The 19,924-nt window shown below is 36.5% G+C and overlaps 1 protein-coding gene across 1 annotated transcript in view; it reads right to left on the bottom strand.

Annotated features, from left to right (window-relative positions):
• muskelin (muskelin 1) overlaps positions 1 to 19,924 on the bottom strand; it is a 577,242-nt gene that overhangs the window by 359,605 nt on the left and 197,713 nt on the right. The window contains exon 5 of the mRNA XM_090389985.1: positions 3,352 to 3,461. Within this exon, the coding sequence (XP_090246111.1) occupies positions 3,352 to 3,461 (110 nt within the window). The remainder of the gene's footprint in view (positions 1 to 3,351; positions 3,462 to 19,924) is intronic.

The following is a 19,924-nucleotide window of genomic DNA, read 5'->3' as shown; positions in this document are numbered from 1 at the left end:
GGGGTGATGTCTAAATTTGCAGATGATGTTAAAATTGGTAGAGTAGTTAATGATCACTGTCAAGCTGAGCTTCTTCAGAGAGACCTAGATAGACTTCAGGAATGGTCAGAAAAATGGTAGCTATGCTTTAATCCAACAAAGTGTAAGGTATTACACCTGGGAAACAGTAATCCCAAAAAATCTTATTCACTTGGTGGGGTTCAACTAAACCCAGTACTGGAGGAGAGGGACTTGGGTGTTACGATACGGTCAGGCATGAAATTCTCTGAGCATTGTAAACAGGTTGCAAGGAAGGCCCATGGTGTCCTATCGATGATCTATCGAACTTTTGCAAGTAGAGATAGGGATGTGATAATCCCATTATATAAGGCTTATGTTAGACCACACTTGGAATACTGTGTTCAACTATGGAGACCGCACCTAAAGAAAGACATCAAGCTTCTTGAAAGGGTGCAAAGACGGGTAACTCGCCTGGTGAGACTGGCAAAAGGGCATCCTTATGAAGAAAGACTTCGAATATGTGGGTTGCAGTTTGGAAACTAGACACCTTAGAGGAGATTTGATTGAGGTGTTTAAGGCTCTGAGAGGCATCAGTAAAATGAATGAGGACGAAATTTTCAAGATTATAAATGATGCTAGAACTAGGGGACATAAATTCAAGTTACGGGGGGAAATATTTAGATTGGACTGCAGGACGTTTTATTTTAGCCAGCGAGTTATAAATTACTGGAATAAGTTGCCTACATGGGTGGTAGAGGCCGACAGTTTGGGGAAATTCATAGGTCATCTGGATAGTACTTTCGGGTAAGAGAAGCGCATAGGATGATATGTTTAATTTTCCTTTTTTTTTTTTTTTTATTAATTATTATTATTTAGTTATTTATTTTATTTTATTTTATTTATTTATTTTTTTTTTTGTTGTTTTTATCATTGTTTCGTTCGGATTTTTTTTTTTGGCTGGTGCAGCATAAGCCATAGGCTTTCTTGCACCATGCGGCCGTCAATAATACTAATACTAATTATCCAATAAATCCACAAAAGCCTTTCTAATGTGTGAGTGACCAACCCACAAATTATAGTCAATATCTGAGAAATTAAAATCCCCCATTATAAGACACTCTGATTTACTGTCCGACTCTATTTCTTTGTACAGTTGTTTATTATACTCATTAAAGTCATTAAGCTTATAACACACTCCTACTCTCAATTTTGCTTTCCCAGTGCTTAGGTCACACCAAATTAACTCGACACTGCATTGTCCAGCCTTGTGGACTGGCAGTACTTCCTTGGATTTTGTTTCTTTATTAATAACATAACCCTGCCTCCATTCCTATCCCGTCTATCCTTCCTGTACACATTGTACTCCCCAAATTCCAGTTCTGCATTCCTTATCTCTGTGTGACTCCACATCTCTGATATCCCAATAATATCTGCCTTTGATGTTTTGACCAATAGCTCAAATTCATCAAATTTATTTACCAAACTCCTAGCATTGGTGTGCATGCACCTGTTGCTATTCTTAGCTACCCTAATACAGCTCATGTATTTATTTGTTCCGCAGTGACTCCTAGCTAGGGCATACAATACCGAGATTCCAGGATCCTGAATACTGGAATCCCGCATTTTCGGTACTAATTTAAAAAATAATTATGCATTGATTTATTCACATAAAGGTTTTAAAATCGACAACAATAAATCATTAATACTACTGCATTTGCAAATGAGAGATTGTTATACACAATACAAATGCAACAGAAACCTGAAAACGTCATGAAACTGTAAGACAAAATCTTACAAATATATTTCTCTTAGTAAATATAGTGTGTGGAAGTAAAGCACTTAAGGAATAACGAAAACATCATTATGGAAATATTTCCAATAGTGGCAGTAGGCCTGGTAGTGCAATTAAGGAATATGGCTAACAATAGTATGGTGGTTGCAGAAGAGTTAAAATTAAAAGCTTCTGAACAATAGTTTATTAATCCCTCTATTGCACCGCTATAATCCCTCTATTGCACCGCTATTTGAGGAGGCAACACTTAGTGCATTTTGAGAAAGGGTGTCAGTATGGAGCAGTTCAAAGGTATTGTGAACAGATGATCTAGAGGCAAAAGATGAAAGCATTTTGTTGTGTGGGAAAAATATTCTGTTTTTCCCATCAAAGGAAGAAGAGCGAGTTTAAAGAATAACACCGTGATTGGCTCAGGTAAATTAGATAGGGGGAGATACGTAAATGCATGCAAACCCCTCTGGGGGTTTGCACATAAGCTTGCGTATAAAAAAGTAGTACAAGGGGCAATTGTAACTTGCAATCAATTCAATAAATAAATTAAGTAAGAAGGAAATAAATAAGGTGCTTGCACCAAAAGAGGGGTTTGTGGTTGTTCGGAGGGGTCAGAGACTTCCAGTGATAGTTCCCAGCCACAGAGAAGTATGTTACTTACTACTCTGTGTGTCCAGCTGTATAGTGAAGGGTTCCGGTGGGCATGTTCCTGTGCTAGAAGTTAATCCAGAAGTTGAATAGCAAGCCAGTCAGATAGTGCCCTGGTTTCTACTACTGCTGTGGTAATTTCCTTCAGCATTAACAGAGAACTGTTCTCAAAATCCTGAAATAAGACAGTACTGAAAGAGATATACAGCAGAGATGCAGAGTTCAACTAAGAAGAGAGAGAGAAAGACATCACCGCACTCCGTGGAAGAACCTACACAAAGGAATCCCACCATGCAAGAGAAGGAAGGTAAGTCCTCTGAAATGTGTTGTTTTGGAAATGGTAATTAGATAAAGTGGAAGATAATTTTAGAGTAAGTTTGAAGAAACATGAAAAATAAAAAAAAACATGATAATTATTAGTAGTAAGATGTTACCACATAAACTACCAAATGCCTCATAATCAGTAGGTCTACACAGTGTTTACCTGACAACACAACTGTCATGTCACTAGTAGGTACTATCTCCTTCTTCCATATTGCATTAGTTTCATCCAAAATTTGGATGAAACATAGAACTATTTAAGACTATAAAACAATTTTACACTTTCACTGTGATACGTGACGGATCTCAAATATGTTTGCTATTACCTAATAACTGTTATACAAGTATATAGTAATTTTCAGCTTAATCCAGTCCTTTACTCAATCTATCCACTTAGGGAATACCCACAATGAGCAGCTGATGTGTGTGGTTATTCTCCATTAATGTATTTACAGATTGTGATTACTTGCATTAAATCAACTCACAAATGGAATAAACATTTCTTTCATAGGAAAATTGTCTAAATTTTATAATCATGAAAATGTTTTCCTAAAAAGTTTATAATCATTAACAAATGATGTCAATTTAATAAAACTTACATAACTGAACCAATTCATACAAGATTTTACCACATCCCAATCATCAATCCCTCTAAGTTCCACATGCCAGATACTGAAGTTAAAGCTTGGTCCCCATGACTGGATAGGTACTAAAGAAATAAAAGTTAAATATACAAATGTAAAATGCAATGATTAAAAATATATAGCACAATGTCAGAATATCAAAAAAATAACTAACTCAGTGTGGTTGGTAGCAGTTATCAACATTAATAATAAATTATGTAACATTACTAGCCATCTAGTGATCACCTAATATATTCTGAACACCAAAAGCACGGAAACACAGAAATTTAAATATCTATTAGAATTACAAGTGCAAATTTTATACTTCTCAAATATGGTATTCATATTTGATTTGCCTTGTTGATTATTTTTTAATTGGAAAAATGTAACTAAAAATTTGTTTGGCTCTGTGCTCATGCAAAATGCACATCTCATGCCTTCTTGTGTTAATTGTGCAACAGTGCTTTTGTTTTAGTTTCTATTTTTCCGGAATCACTACTATAAGAAATGGCTCCAAAACAGTTGGGAAACATTATTTTTTGGATAACAAAAGTGATGTTACTAAAGATATTATTTGTTCGTATTGTCCAAATTCAGAATAAACTTTTAAAAGTTTCCAATTTTAATCTATTTTTGCCCCCCCCCCCCCCAAATACTTATTAGTGAAGAAAATACATAAGTGTCCATTCTGAAATTTGAATATGCCACATCTACTAGACAATTATAGATTTAACCATTTAATGAACACTTTGGTTGAAGTTATTTTGGTAATGAAGACAGTTGCAAAACATTATCTTTTGGATACCAAAAGTGATATTACTAGATATTATCTGTTCATATTATCCAAAATAGTGTCAAAATTAAGAATAAACTTTTCAAGTTCCCAATTTTAAACTATTTCTTACCTCCCCCCCCCCCCCACAAAGAACTTCAATGATGTATTTTGATGAAGAAAATACATCAAAGTGCCCATTGTAAAATTTGAATATGGCACATCTACTAGACAATTACAAGTTTAACCATTTAATGGACACTTCAGTTGAAGTCATCAAACAACCACAATTAAAATCAAAAGTTAAATTTACATAGCATATGTTTCAAGGCTTTCTTCAGTAGCCAAAAAAAACTAAACATATGTAAAATAGAAAATAAACATAAGAAAAATTAAAATGAAAAAATTAAGTGTACCATGTTTTATCTATTTTTAGCATGAAAAATGAACAAAAGATATTTCGAGAATATAGATATTTAATTTTAAATTTTGTTTTCAAAATTTCCATTAAATTTACATATGCCCAAAACAAATGAAGTGGCTAAAAAAACAATAATGGTCATCCATCTGCAACAATTTCAATACAGATGAGCTTTACTATTTAACTTTATGCAATGTGCTCTTAATGTTGATAATAGAACTCCTATCTACATGGAGCGAGTTTTCTTGCAATCTCGAAAAACAAAACATTATTTGTTGCAAGGGTGAACAAATTATGAAATAATCTTTGTGGGTCAAGAATAGAACACACGCACACTAATTATTGTCCACACTAACAACTGTTTATGATATCTTTGTTTTAAAATAAGCATAACAAAATCATCATATTTAAAAATACAGTACTGTATAGTAAATCCTAGACAACTGTATGAAAAAGGAACTGCAATTACTACAAAACTAAGGTGGACTTAGCGCTAATCAATAATGGTCAATTAATGGTACAGTCAGGGCTATTCTTGGAAAGGTATAATTCTGCTAACTGAGAACCACGATGCCCTTATATTCAAAATAAAATCTTAAAAATAAGAAAGAAAGTAGCATTCATTCCTGGCAGCGAAAATGTACTTTTACTTTGATCGGTGTCAGTATGTGCCTCCAAGAGGTACATGCTCATATCCACCAAAGGAAGATGTGGGGCTTCCACAATAAATTAAATTTAAAAAAAAAAATTTGAGACGGCCAGCACCAACTCCCCAAAGACCACCAACAGTCAAATCATTGACAGCTACTGAGTCAAGAGTTAAAAGGTTTCCCTACAAGATCTGAATACAAAATGAAAAATAATGAAAAACTTAATAATCTAACTCAATAATCTAACATATGCCATGGCCACCACCATCTATTGCAAAATAGTGACTCAGGAGTAAACTAAATGAAAATGAGTCAAAGTCATAATAAATAAGATTAACATAAATAAATAAAATAAATTTTGATAAGGTCATTAAGGGAAAATCAAATGACAGAATAAATGAAAACGTAATGAAGAAGAAGACAAGGAGTGGTCAGGTGCATTCAAACTAAAGATTTCCGGAAAGAGTGGACCAAAAGAAACAAAAATTAAACGGGAATGAAGGCCAAAGAAAATATAGGGGATCATGTTACAACTACATCAGTAGTAACTTTACTTATAACATTTGACTTTACTACAAAGAAAAGTTATTTCTCCAAGGCTACTGGAGAGAACAGAACACTATTTACCACAAAACTTAATGAATATAATTTAAGCCTACAATCAGGTTTGATAACCTTGATTTTAGATTAATCTTCTGTGGTAATTACTAGCATCAGGGTTATAAGCCTGATTGTTGTTAATTTTCTACTAATTTTATAATAATTCATGTTCTTTTTCTACAACAGTCTTGGAAACATAACCATGTCTTTTAGTAAAGATCCTTTTACTTTTGATACAGGCATAACAGAGTCCATTGCATTTCTTTATTTCTCCACCCCTGTTTGATTTGTATGTTTCTTCTGTTCCACTCTTTCCTCTATAGTTTGAATGTCTATGACCATCTCTTGTCCTCTTCATTATATTTTAATTTATTCTGCCATTTGGTTTTCCTTACCTTACATCACAACTGATTTAATTTATGTTAATCCTATATATTATGACTTAGTTTAAGGTTAATTTGCATATTTACATATTGGCCGGATTTATATTTGCATTTTTTTGCTACATTCATTTATATTAACTGGAAAGGACAATGTTGGCCAGGGTATATATATTACATTATTGAGTTTACTGTTTTGTTTGTAGGCTTTATGGCGCAAGAGAAGCAAAGGCCATAATGCACCTAACTATGGTGATATTGAATACATAGTTTATGTATATAAATGTTGAAGTTCATACTGTGTTGTACTCGTTTAAGAAATGAAAAAATTTTGGCCACATGTGGCATATCTGCCAGGCAATACTGGCAGAACATTTCTTTCAGCAATACTGAAAGGAACGTTCGTCCTGGAAAAAGAGGTAAACAGAGCTTGTCGGTCACTATTGTATTTGGGACAACCAATGAGTACGTGTTGGACAGTGAGCTGAGTGTTGCAGTTTGTACACAGTGGTCGGTCAGTGGCCGCAAGCAAATAAAGATGTGTCAGGTGTATGTGACCCATCCATAATCAGGTTAATAATCTCACGTATACTAGATCTCCATGGTTTTAGATCTTTTTTTTTATGCCAAGTAGCTTATTGTTGCCTTGATTCTGCCAGATATGTTGCCATCGTTCAAGGCATTATTTCTTTATGATGTACTTGCAGTCAGATACATGTGTAGTGAATGATTGGTCTATAGGATCAGTAGCAGTTTTGGCAGCTAGGACGGCCTGTTCATTTCCAGAAATTGCAGTGTGACCAGGGATCCAGCAAAAGAGGACTTGTTTCTTCTGGTTTAATTTAGAGTATTCCAGATCTGTCTAAGTAAGGATTATCATTTTTTTGTATTGTGTTGTATAGCTTGGATTGCACTAGTGGAGTCGGTATAAATAACGCTGTGCAGTCTGGTTCTTAGGAGTGTGTAGTTTAAGGCTATGTGGATAGCACAGAGTTCTGCAGTATTGGTGCTACATTCAGTGGGGAGTTTTTTGGACATGGTGACGTTAGGAAATACTGCTGCTGCTGCACCAACATGCTTTTCATTTTTAGATCCATCTGTGTAGATCGGTGTGTACTGGCCATGCTGGGTTCTTAGTGTGGCATGCATTTGTAGCATGTTCTGTTGGGACTTGGTATGTTTTTCCCAGGCTATGAAATGAAAAGTCACACGGCGGTATAAGAGACATCCATGGTGGGATTGCATGAGAGGCAGTAGGCTGTATCTTACTGAAGTCAATTTGCCAGTCAGCTTGTAGTGAGCGAAGACGTATCCCGGTTGGTGGATTTATAGATGGGTAAGCTCTATAAAGGTTTTCTCATTTAGGAGAGAAAACACCGTCCCAAATTGGGTATTTTGAATGCTCTTTGAGTTTTGCGGCATAATTTAATAAAAGCATCTGTCTGCGTAACTGCAAGGGTGTTTCATGCACTTCAGCATACAGGCTCTGAACCGGTGATGTACGGTGCGACCCCAGAGCAAGATGAAGAGCGCTGTGGTGTACAGGATCAAGCCAATGTAAAGCGCTTGGTCTAGCAGAGCTATATGCTACAGAACCATAGTCCAGGCGTGACTGTATTAATGCATGGTAGAGATGTAGTAGCGTGTAACGGTCAGCTCCCCACACTGTGCTGCCTGATAGAACTCTTAAGATGTTAAGCTTTTTAGACAGTTAATCTGGAGCATTTTTATATGACAAGGAAAGTGAGTTTTTGGTCGAATATCACACTAGGGACCACTGGTATGACTTGATTTTCTAGTCTAAGTTCTGGATGTAGGTGTAGGTTACGCTTCCTACAGAAGTGTATCCCAACTGTTTTTTGGCGTGAGAGATGAAATCCATTGTTTTAGGACCATTTAGTGAGTGGCATTTTGAGATACGGTTTTGTTGATGGCACATTGTAACAGTCTTTCTATCATTCGCATATTAGGCGAATGGCAGGCGATACTGAAGTCATCAGCATACAGGGATATTGTTTGTGGTAGGTCATGTGTTATTGAATTCATTATTATACTAAAGAGAGTGGCATTTAACAGTGACCCTTGTGGTACTCCTTCTTCCTGGATGAATTATGAAGTGGTTGTGAACTCTAACTTGAAATGAGCGGCAGTGCAGGAAGTTTCTGATAAATTGTGGTAGGTGTCCGTGTAATCCCAGATCGTATAGAGTTCGCATAATACCATATCTCCAAAGTACAGAGTCTTGAGGGCTGGCTAGGTGAGTTTTGCTATCATGATGTAATTGATTCCATCTGGCCCTGCTGCACTGAGTTTAGTTGACAATAGAGCATGATGCAACTCTGACATTGTGAAGGGAAGATTATACACAGAAATTGATGGTGATTCAAAATTGATATGGTTTTTTTTCAACTTGTGCTTTGTGTCCCTGAAAATATAGGGTAGTTGATATTTCCATGAAAGATCTACCCAGGATGTTTGCAATCTCCTTTGGTTTTGTGATATCATGGTCACTGACAGTGAACATGGGGCAGTTTACCCGTGGGTGTTTTGCATACATCCGCTGTATTTTTGCCCATATTGTTTGAGTTTTTGTTGTTCTTGTGACTGTGGAAGCGAAGCATCTCTATGCTTCCCTTTTGCTAGTCTGCCTGACTCGTTTTGCCTTTGCTCTTGCATGTTTAAAGCGGATAAGGTTTTCTGTTGTTGGGAACTTCCTGAAGATATTCCATGCTCTGTTCTTCTGTTTTTTAGCTGCACCTACATTCATCATCCACCACACTTTTGAGCTAGCTGATATTTTTGTGGATTATTTTGGAATTGTTTTGTCTGCTGCCTGCAGTATTTGATTAGAGATATATTCTACTGCCAGGTTTATGGATGTTTGTTGGATCTGGTTTTCTTCTAGTGTTGCTAGCTGCTTATATACGTCCCATTCAGCTTTGGAAAAGTTCCATTTGCGGATTTGATAAGAAAGGTGGGGAATGCTTGTGTCAATGTGGCATATCACAGGATAATGATCACTGCCCGGCAGATTACTGTGAATAGTCCATCCAACTAGAAGATATATGGTTGCTGTGCATAGAGAGACATCAATAGCTGATGTAGATTGAATGGAAAGATGTGTATAGGTGTGAGCCCCATTATTGAGAGTTATCAGATTATGTTGATCAAGTAGTTTTTTAATGGTTTGTCCACGCTTGTCCAGATTATGGTTTCCCCACTGTGGATGGTGACTGTTGAGGTCTCCTAAGATGCAGTAGGGTTTGGGAAGTTGTATCACTAATTCCTCTAAGTCGGCATAGCTTATATTTTGGTTAGGTGGCAAGTATAACGAGACTATGGTTAAATCAAAGTTAATATTAACTTGTGCACCAAATGCCTCAAGGTTTGTTTTTAGCAGGAGTGGCTTTGAAGGTATCTGGGGATTGATGATCAGTGCTACTCCTCCATGGGCAAGATTGTTCGGATTTTGTGCAACATGATCTTGACGTTGTATTATGTATTTCCGAAGGGAAACATTTATAATTGGTTTCCTGTAAGCAAAAGGCAATAGGGTCATATTGTGAAAGGAGATCTCAGATGTCGGACAAATTACTACGATAGCCTCCGCAATTCCACCATAAGAAGCTAAGCATTATTTGGGTTTAGTGGAACCCTCGACTTCTTTTCGAGGGAGAGAAGGTTTACATCGCTCAAGTTTACCTTTCCCCTTCTTTGGGAAATAAGGTTTCCCTGTATCCATATCCTCATTGGTGAACAGTTCTAGAACCTATTTGTCTTGATTTAAATTGTCTTCTGAGTCCATGTATTCTGTTTGGTTTGAGTCAGGAATGGTAGATACCGTGGTATTCTGCTGTTGAATGGCATCTGGTTGTACTATGATTGGTGTATTTATGGCTTTGCTTTTTGTTTGTTTTTCATTTGGTGCATTGGTACTGGGGACAACAGTAACCTTGCCCATTCAGCCGGCGTCTCCGTAGCCAGGTAGGCAGGAGCAGCAGTGCATAACACACGCTTCTTGATTAGATCAGGGTTCGAGCCCGTGACCACCAAATACAGAGGATGCGGAAAGGTCATGGAATGACCATCGCAAATCCCCGGAGCAATATGGCCTTAGTTGTTAATTCTCCAAATAACAAACAAACAACCCATTCAGCTAGTGATTTACTTGGTGATATAGTTACTTGGTGATTTCTACCTCCATTTGGGTAGAAATTGATATATTGTGGTTATTTGTGCATAAGTGGGCTTATTAGTATTTGGAACTGGTAGGGATTTTTTAGCCTCTTGGTTACATTATGTTCAGTTTTGTAACGCTGTATCTTTTTTTCACGTTTCCAAAGGGAACACTCCTTGGAATATGCTCGATATGCCTCTTTACAGTTAAGACAGATTGGTGTTGTGGCTGTGCAATCAGTACTAATGTGTGCAGTGGATCCAAATGTGGCACAGGCAGCTACTCCTCTGCAAACTTTCTGTGAGTGCCCAAACTTCTGGCACTTATAGCAGCGCAATGAGTTTGGGATGTACGGTTTAACTCGGCAGTTAAGATAGCCTGCTTTTATCACTGTTGGTGGCTTGGGGTTGTCAAAATTAAGTATTATGTTCCACGTAGGAACTAGTATGCCGTCTTTCTTTGTCATAATTCTTCTGACATTAATGACTCCTTGGTGTGTGTTATTCTTGTTTTAGTTCTTCGTCTGACACGCTCATGAAGTCCCATTCAGTGATGACACCTCTTGACGTGTTCAGGGAAACGTGTGGTGAAATGGTGACAGAAGTTCCACCAAAAGTTTTCAGTTTTTGTAGTTGTTCAGACTGCCGAGCAGTGGCAATTTCAACTAGTAGGTCTCCTGATCTTAGACGACGAACTGTCTTGGGAGTACCTATTGTGCTTTCTAGGCATTTCTGCACTAGGAATGTAGAGAGTTTTCCAACTGGTTGTTCTTGAGTTGAATGAATAATCAAGAAAGTTGGAGTTCGGATTCTGCCTACGTCAGTCTTTTGACGTTTTGCTGCGACAGAACCACAGACTCCTCTTGTTCTTGCATTGTCAGAGTTTCTTCTGGGCACCCAGTGTTTTTCTGAGTTTTATGAATTTCTTGCTCTATTTCACCCTGGAAGGGAGACCTTTCACCTCCAAATTACCAGCCCTGCCACGTGGAGGCAGGACCAGTGCCACCTTTGTGACCAAGCGGTAGTGGGTTAGTAGTAATATGCAAAATAAAAGGAAAAAAGAAAGAAGGTTACTTTTCCTCCTGTTCAAGTAAAGTGATTTCTTTACTGAAGCTTATTTAATTGAGTTGCTGTCCCACACATTTAACTTCTTTGAAAATAAAATCATATTTCTTTCTATACTGAAAAAGGGTATCATCCCTGGGTCATATCATTTGCACTGTGTTGGAGACAAAAAACTCAACTACTTTTACACTGCATTTGTTACCTTTCCTTTTTCAATTATATCAATTTTTCAATTATATCAGCTCACCGATAATTTTCAATTATCGGTGAGCTGTTTAACATACTTTGTGTAAGCTGTATCACTTTAGAATAAATCTGATAATGGAAACTACATTTTACAGCTAGCAGACCAGTTTTTCTATCACAAGTTCATAAGACAACGGCATTTTCTTATGGTAGCAAGTCAGCTGGCCAGCAAACACAAATGCACAGTTCAATAAGTGCTACAAACTTTTTTTCTGAAGCACCATGTTAAATATTATTTAGTTTAAATATAATCACACTGACAAACTAATTCAGCATCTAACAGTGCTATTCAGAGAACAAGTTTTGAATCAAATTAATATCAATCAATTTTTCAAAAAAAAAAAAATTTTTTTTTTTTTTTTTTAATTTTTAAATGTTTCAGGAATATCAGATAAGGGTCCAGTACTTGTAGCTACTCATTCACACTGTATGACATATAAATTTGGAAAACATACAGTTGTCATTGTTATTATTATTTATTTTAGGCAATGCCGAAAAATCACTTCAATAGCATTACTGCACACAACTGTTTGTCAATTATGCAGTAATACTTGTTTCAGGAACCTTGCTGGAACACAATATACAGTTGTGCCCCGTATCTGCCGATTCGGTATCCGCTGATTCAGTTTTTTTTTTTTTTTTTTTTTTTTTTGGTAGTTGCTGGCGCATCAGCATCTGTGGCCATAATGCACCTCCCAAGGTTTTTGCAGTATTTTGATCCAAGCCCGAGTAGGGATTCGAACCCGCGACTCACCTGGCTAGCCCGGTCGGCTTCCTGCGGTTACCCACGGGGGGGGGGGGGGGGGGGGGGGGAAACTTACCTAACAAGTACTACTCACGTGTCCAATACGATGCTTACCTTTATTTTTTACAATGTCAATTTTAAATAGAATAGCTTCCCTTTATTTTTTACAATGTCTCGTATGGTTTGGTCACCAACATTATAATGGTTCTTTAGAGATTTAACAGATGCACCATTTTCAAACTTTTGAATAATTTCAAGTTTTTGTTTAAGTTGAAAGCACAATCCTTGCATTTGCCCATCATTTTCATGATTTCTAAACAAACAAACAAAAAAAAAATAAAATAAAATAAATTCGACATCCCTGACATAAATAACGAGACAAAATTTGTCCTTTTGTGGTGCGAATGAACATAACAATCAACACGATGCACTAAATCAAACTAAACATTTGGTCGTCTTTTTTTTTTTTTTTTTTTCTTTTTGAGTGGTAGGTGTGAAGACAGCGGGGATTGCAAGATAATAGGTACACTAATCTCCCAATGACAACTTATAACGTCAGTTCTTGTCGTTTATTTACGACTTGCAAAATATCTGTTTATAACTATTATAATTAATACTTGAATTTTATGATTTCTGGTTGATTTTTTTTTTTTTTTTTTTTTTTAATTTGGAGGGTCCCAGTTAATCTGCTTCCCCCGGTAAACTGAGTCTGCTGTACTTTATTATTACCATATTTAATGTTGGTAATGTCTTATTGTGTGTTTAATTTATCAATTAAACTTTATTATACGTATGTATGTTCAAGAAAATCATGTTATGCATGGGATCAACAGGTGTTCACTTATATCCATGGTAGGTCTTGGAATGTATCCCCGTGGATACGGTGGTCTTACTGTAATTAGGAAATATCATTTATACTAGGCAATTGTTTCTCAATTGCAAGCATGGCAGTTTAGCACTTCAGTCAGGTGTTTAACATTCAGATATTGAGGATATACACTACGAAAGAAAAGTGACCAGACAATGATGTCATTGACTGAAGGACAAAGTAATTATTATTATTATAATTAGCCATATGGTGCAAGGAAGCCTGAGGCTTTTGCTGCACCACCAAAAAAAAAAAAAAAATTCTGAGTTACCCCTGAGAGAGAGAGAGAGAGAGAAATAGAAGGGAATCACACCAAGAAAGATAATATCCGGCTCAGGACCCTGGGTGTGCCAAGCCCATACTCAGCGGATGTGAGCCCCTGGGGATAAATTATACAAATGATGTCAGTAAATTCTGATGTTCACTTTATCCTCCATTATTTGTACCCCTGAATGGAACAAATATGTTCACAGCATCTTTGAGCTTATTTACTGAATTAGAAGCAGTTTTCTATTATGATCTGCAAAACTCAATTACAAAATACTGAACAAAAATAAACAAAAAAATAATAATAATAAAATAAATTGTTTATTGTATTTTTTAGAATTTTCAAAGTCACCCATCTTCAAATTGAGATACAGAAACTCGTGCAGCTTCTGACAGATGCAATGTGAGTGTCTGTAGTTTCATCAGCTGTTCACATTTGGCAGAAAAACAAAAGTTCCATAGCAAGATTAGACAACTCTCACAGCTATCTCACACACACCAAGTGGAAATGGAAGTTTCCGATAACAAAGATAGATGTTTTTGCTTGCTAGGTACCAGTAAAGATAAAAAAAAAAAAAAATTCTCATACATACAAATCTATGTCTAAAACTTCTGAAGTTTTAACTTTTCATCTCAGAAGAAGGCAAACACTTGCCTTTTTATGAATTTGTACTGACCTCAACACTAAGCAATGCAAGGTTTGAGGGTCTTTTTTCAGATCTGAAAATGACCTTTCTTCTGCATCACACACAGGTATAAAATTATTATTATTATTATTATTATTATTATTAGCTATATGGTGCAAGGAAGCCAGAGGCTTATGCTGCACCAGCCAAAAAAATAAAATTCCTGAGCCACCCTGAGAGAGAAAGGGAATCACCAAGAAAGAGAAGAATGATGATATCCAGCTCAGGACCCTGGGTGTGCCATGCCCATACTCACCAGATGTGAGCCCCTGGGTTAAATACATTAATACAGTCTCAATATTTGGAAATAATTGTGATTCTCTGAGATTAGCTACAATGAAATGAAATCAAACTTATCAAGTGAAATGATACATCCCTGTATCATTTCACTTGATAAAGTTAACCTACACTAATTCTTCTTTCATTCACTCAAAAAAAATTTTCATCAACGTTATCCCCATAAATTTTACGAAACACCTATTGAAACTTGTTTAATTAATTAATTAATTAATGTGTAATTTTCACTATGTTCATTGGGACTTACACTCAAAATATCTAACTGTTTTATAGTAAATGATTGCTTGCATAGCGGAATACATGTCTTGGAAAATCAAGATCATTTTCCACACAATTCGATTCATCAAAGAACTTTTCTTAATTGTTTTCTCTTTCATTTGTCTCTAACTGCTAGTTCAAAATCTGTTTCGTGTGATTCTCTTAATAGTTCCTTTCCTATTAAAATAAATCATGTAAATCTCTTCAATAGATTTGCTCGATACATATCCATTAAGGTGCAATAGGGAAGTATAACAGCGATTCAGGTTAGATTTTGTATTTTGTATTCAAGTACTCAACTGCATCAATACTTGTCAGCAAGTCCTTTAGCACAAAATGCTGCTGTATCTAAATACATTAAGATTTTGCTTTTCTTTTAGCACCCTGATTAAGGAATTTGTCTTCTGTTAGGTAATTCAGGAATTTTTCTTATGGATTACATCTGTATGACTAATTTATGATGCACTTACAGTTCCAAAACAAACAGAAAAGGTTGTGTAGTATATAATGATTTTAATACTTTTTATACATTAAACTTTTACCACCTAGAGTTAAAGAAATTAAAAAATTATATATACAAGTTTCAGGAACTTTAAGAATTAATAATAACACTAAATGACATTTTACATTTCAGCATGTGACTGCATGCCTTTTTCTGCAATAAAAACTAAACTTATAAATTTTTAGATTCATAGGTTTCGCCCAGATACTACAGGTCTGCTAATAATAAAAGTAAAGGCAGAAAAAGTTTGTCCTTCATGGCACTGTCTCCTCTGATTGGGTGGCTTCTTGTGAATCAGTCACCAAATTCGTAGACATGGGTTAGCAGGAGTGATTTTTGCAATTGCCAACGCTGATAAACTAATGTTTGCTTCGTGTTGGAGGATTCCTTATAATGCTGGATGATAGGGTCTCTGGTAGACTGCTGGTTATAATGAAGATGGGAAAGAGTTAACACCCAGGGGTTGCTAATGTTCCCCCCGTTCATGCTTGCCTGAAGAAACATGCTTGCTTATAATCTCAGACCAAACAATAAAAAAGGCCACTTGCATTCTTCATTCCCATTTCAGGAGAAAAAAACTATAAGAAGCCATTTATCATTTTAACAACCTCCATTAAAAACACTCAGGAACAGAAGAATAATTACACCCTTTCTAGGTGATCACCCTTTTTCCAGCTTTATCTGTGGCACCCTAGCACTTTATTACTGGAATGAAAGGTAAAGCTGGAGAAATGGTATACAAAAGTCAGACATCTACACCACCTTAATTGCTATAACAGTCAACAATACAACCTTCCAAAATCAGACAAACCATCAATAATTATCTGTCATTATGCTCAGGTCTTCGAGGATTTCTCAATGCAAAAGTAATCCTGCCAATTTACAGCCACTAAATTCCTATCAATTCTCCAAGAGCCATCAAATAAAAGAGATATCCTCCACCATCAGGCATAGACCAGCAATGCCCAGCTAACCTCATCAAGTTTAGAAGGACTGCCAGGATCCGCCAGGCAAAAGAAGGCCAGCCATCCTCCAAACCAAATAGCGGGGAGCCAACCAAGATCGCCAATTTCCCACATAGAGAATTTGTTTTATTTTTAATTTTACCATTCTTTGTTAACAGGACGTAGTCCAGGATGTCACCAGGTAATCTATAAATCTGAAGTTTTAACTTTTCATCTCAAAAAGAAGGTACACACGTGCAGAAACTTGAAATGCCTTTTAGTGTTAATAAAGTTAATTTATAATTATTTTCCCTGACATGTTGATACCGTTTTCTCCAATCAATTAGAGACAAATTAAAATCACCCATAATAAGACATTCATGCTTACTTGTCCATTCCATTTGCATGTAGAGGTTCTCATCATAATCACCTGGCCTGTAGATTACTCCCACTCTCATTATATCTTTGCTTCCAACTATCTCACACCATACAGATTCATACTAGTATATGGAACGTCCAAACCCAGTTAAGGTTTTGTTGCGCTCAGTTTGCTTTTGATAAGAAGCATGACTCCATCATTCATTCTATTTACTTTATCCTTCCAAAATACATTATGCTTACCATACTGAAACTCATCATCCCCTATCTTTGGGCGCACCACATTTCCGTAATCTGTATTATGTCAGCATTAGTTGTACTAACCAACAGCTCAAATTCACTAATTTTATTTACGACTTTTCTGACATTATTGTATAGACAATTAAGACTTAGTGTTCTTGTATAGTTAACTATTCTGACACACCCCCCTTGAAGTAGTAGTAGTAGTAGCATGTGATGCAAGAAAGCAAATGTATGAGCTTATGCAGCATCAGCCAAAAAAAAAAAAAATCACACCATTCCCTCCAAATGCCTGTCCAGTTCCTCCTTAAATTTATTCAAGCTATCAACTTCCACAGCGACAGATGGAAGTTTGTTCCAGCAATTAACCACCCACTGGCTAAAGGCAAATTTCCGCACATCTATTCTACATCTGTCTTTTCTTAATTTGAATTTATGCCCCCTTAGGTTCGTAATCTGAACAAGTGGAAGGATCCCATCAGATTTCAGCGTGCTCAATCCATTCAAGGCCTTATATACCTCAATCAGATCACCGCGCAGGTGCCTAGTCACCAGCCACTGCAATTTGCAGAACTTAAGCCTCTCTTGGTAAGAGGATCCCTTCATTCCCCTCACCAATCTTGTTGCCCTTCTCTGTACCTGCTCAAGTAAATCTACATCCTTCCTAAAATGAGGTCTCCAGACCTGTACGCAGTACTCAAGGCGTGGCCTGACCATTGCCTTATACAGAGGGATAATCACCTCCTTTTCCCTGCTAGCAAAATTCCTATATATCATTGACAAAACCCCATGACCTGCCCTGGCAGCCTGTCTGCATTGCTCAGAGAACTTCATATCTGACTGCACAATTACTCTCGGGTCTTTTTCATTTTCTACCACCTTAAGTGTAGTACCACACAGTTGGTACGTTTCTCTGGGGTTATTTCTACCCATATGCAGTACTTTGCATTTGTCAAGGTTAAACTTCAGTTGCCACTTCTTAGCCCATTTGCCCAAATTATCTAGATCCTGTTGTAGTAGCAGACTGCCATTACTGTTATTAACAACCCTGCCAACCTTTGTATCATCTGCAAACTTCGACATTAAGCCTGATATACCTTCACCAATATCATTGATAAATATACAAAACAACAGTGGACCTAACACCGAACCCTGTGGGACTCCACTAATAACATTAGTCCAAGAAGAGCAGCACCCATTGATTACCACCCTCTGTCTTCTCGCACTTAACCATCCTTTTATCATTTGTAGCAACTTACCCCTAATACCATTCTGCTCCAATTTGTACAATAGTCTTCCATGCGCAACAGTGTCAAAAGCTTTCCTGAAATCCAAATATATGATATCAAAATTGTTTTTTGCATCCAGTTCCTTTGTAACCACATCATAATATCCTATCAAATTTGTCAGACAAGACTTTCCCTTAACAAACCCATGCTGTGTCTGAATTATTGCTGCAGTCTTGTCTAGATGATCCTGCAATGCATCTTTAACCAGCGACTCCATTATTTTACCCGGAACAGAAGTTAAACTAACTGGTCTGTAATTACTCGTGTCACCCTTCGATACCCCTTTGTGAATTGGGGATACATTTGCACATCTCCAGTCCGTGGGAAGCTCCCCTGAGTCCAAGGATGCTCTCATAATTATGGCTAAGGGTTTGCTTAGTTGCCTTGCCGCCTCCTTTAATATAACTGGATAGATCCCATCCACCCCAGGTGCTTTTCTTACGTTTAACTTCAACAATTTCTCTTCCACTTTGCTCTCAGTTATTACAAGATCATTAAGCACCCTGCTACAATTTGATAACCTTCTGCCATTTTCAAACCTTAATAATTCCTCACGTGTGAATGTAGATGCAAAATACTCATTCAGTGCTATCTGAGCAGGATCATCAACAGTTGAACCATCGATGTCAAGTGGACCAATCAGATTCATCCCCTTCCTTTTAGAATTTATATAAGTAAAGAAATCCTTGCTGTTTTTCTTAGCATCTTTTGCCAAGGATTTCTCGTAATCTGCCTTCGCCTGCCAAACCTCCTTTGTGACCTGATTACAGATTAACTTATATCTGCCATAGGCTTCTGAGTCGCTTGATAATTTATATGCATCCCATGCATTTTTCTTCTCTGTTACGAGTCTCATTAGTTCATTTGACAACCATTTAGGCCTAAACCTTGAACAATATTTCTTAATAGGTATGAAACTTTTAGTAGCTTCCACGATTAATTCCTTGAATGCTTCCCACTTAGAATTTACTGTTGGTAACATCGTCAGTTGATCCCACTGTACAGAATTTAAAAACTGTCGGAGACCACTGTACTCGCCTTTACGGAAGCAAAAACCCTTTCCTGGCATTAGCTACCTGCTCATTTCAAACTTTTGGGCCCTATAAGTTTACCTCATATAGTTTTTTTATTTCTCATACAAGGTCTTTAATGTCATTATTTCCTTTTTAATCTGTTTAACTGTTATTATTACACACACACATGTACATGTACATAAGAAAAAGTTCAAAATGCTATAAAACTGGAATAAAACTTCTAATTAAATAAATGTCTAGAACTTCTAATTTGATAAATGCATAGAAAGAACAAAGTGATTTTTTTTTTTTTTTTTTTTTTTCAAATTCACAACACATCAATTCCACAGTAAACCACAGATGATTGTAAATTGATTGTGTTGTATACATTAAAAGATTAAAATTTAAATTGTATCGTATACATTAAAAATTGATTGTATACATTGTATACAAAAAAATTTTTGTAAACATTAAGACAGAGGATAGTAGTAGTGGCATGTGATGCAAGAAAGCAAGTGTATGCGCTTATGCAGCATCAGCCAAAAAAAAAAAAAAAAAAAATCACACCATTCCCTCCAAATGCCTGTCCAGTTCCTCCTTAAATTTATTCAACCTATCAACTTCCACAACGACAGATGGAAGTTTGTTCCAGCAATTAACCACCCGCTGGCTAAAGGCAAATTTCCACACATCTATTCTACATCTGTCTTTTCTTAAAAGACAGATGTAGAAAGATAATCATCTGTGTTTTA

This window comes from Mastigoproctus giganteus, chromosome 2, assembly GCF_048544385.1.
Source record: "Mastigoproctus giganteus isolate SK-2022 chromosome 2, ASM4854438v1, whole genome shotgun sequence".
In the NCBI taxonomy this organism is placed as follows: Eukaryota; Metazoa; Arthropoda; class Arachnida; order Uropygi; family Thelyphonidae; genus Mastigoproctus; species Mastigoproctus giganteus.
Note: the sequence above shows the minus strand (reverse complement) of the source record. Positions and strands in the feature narration are given on the sequence as shown.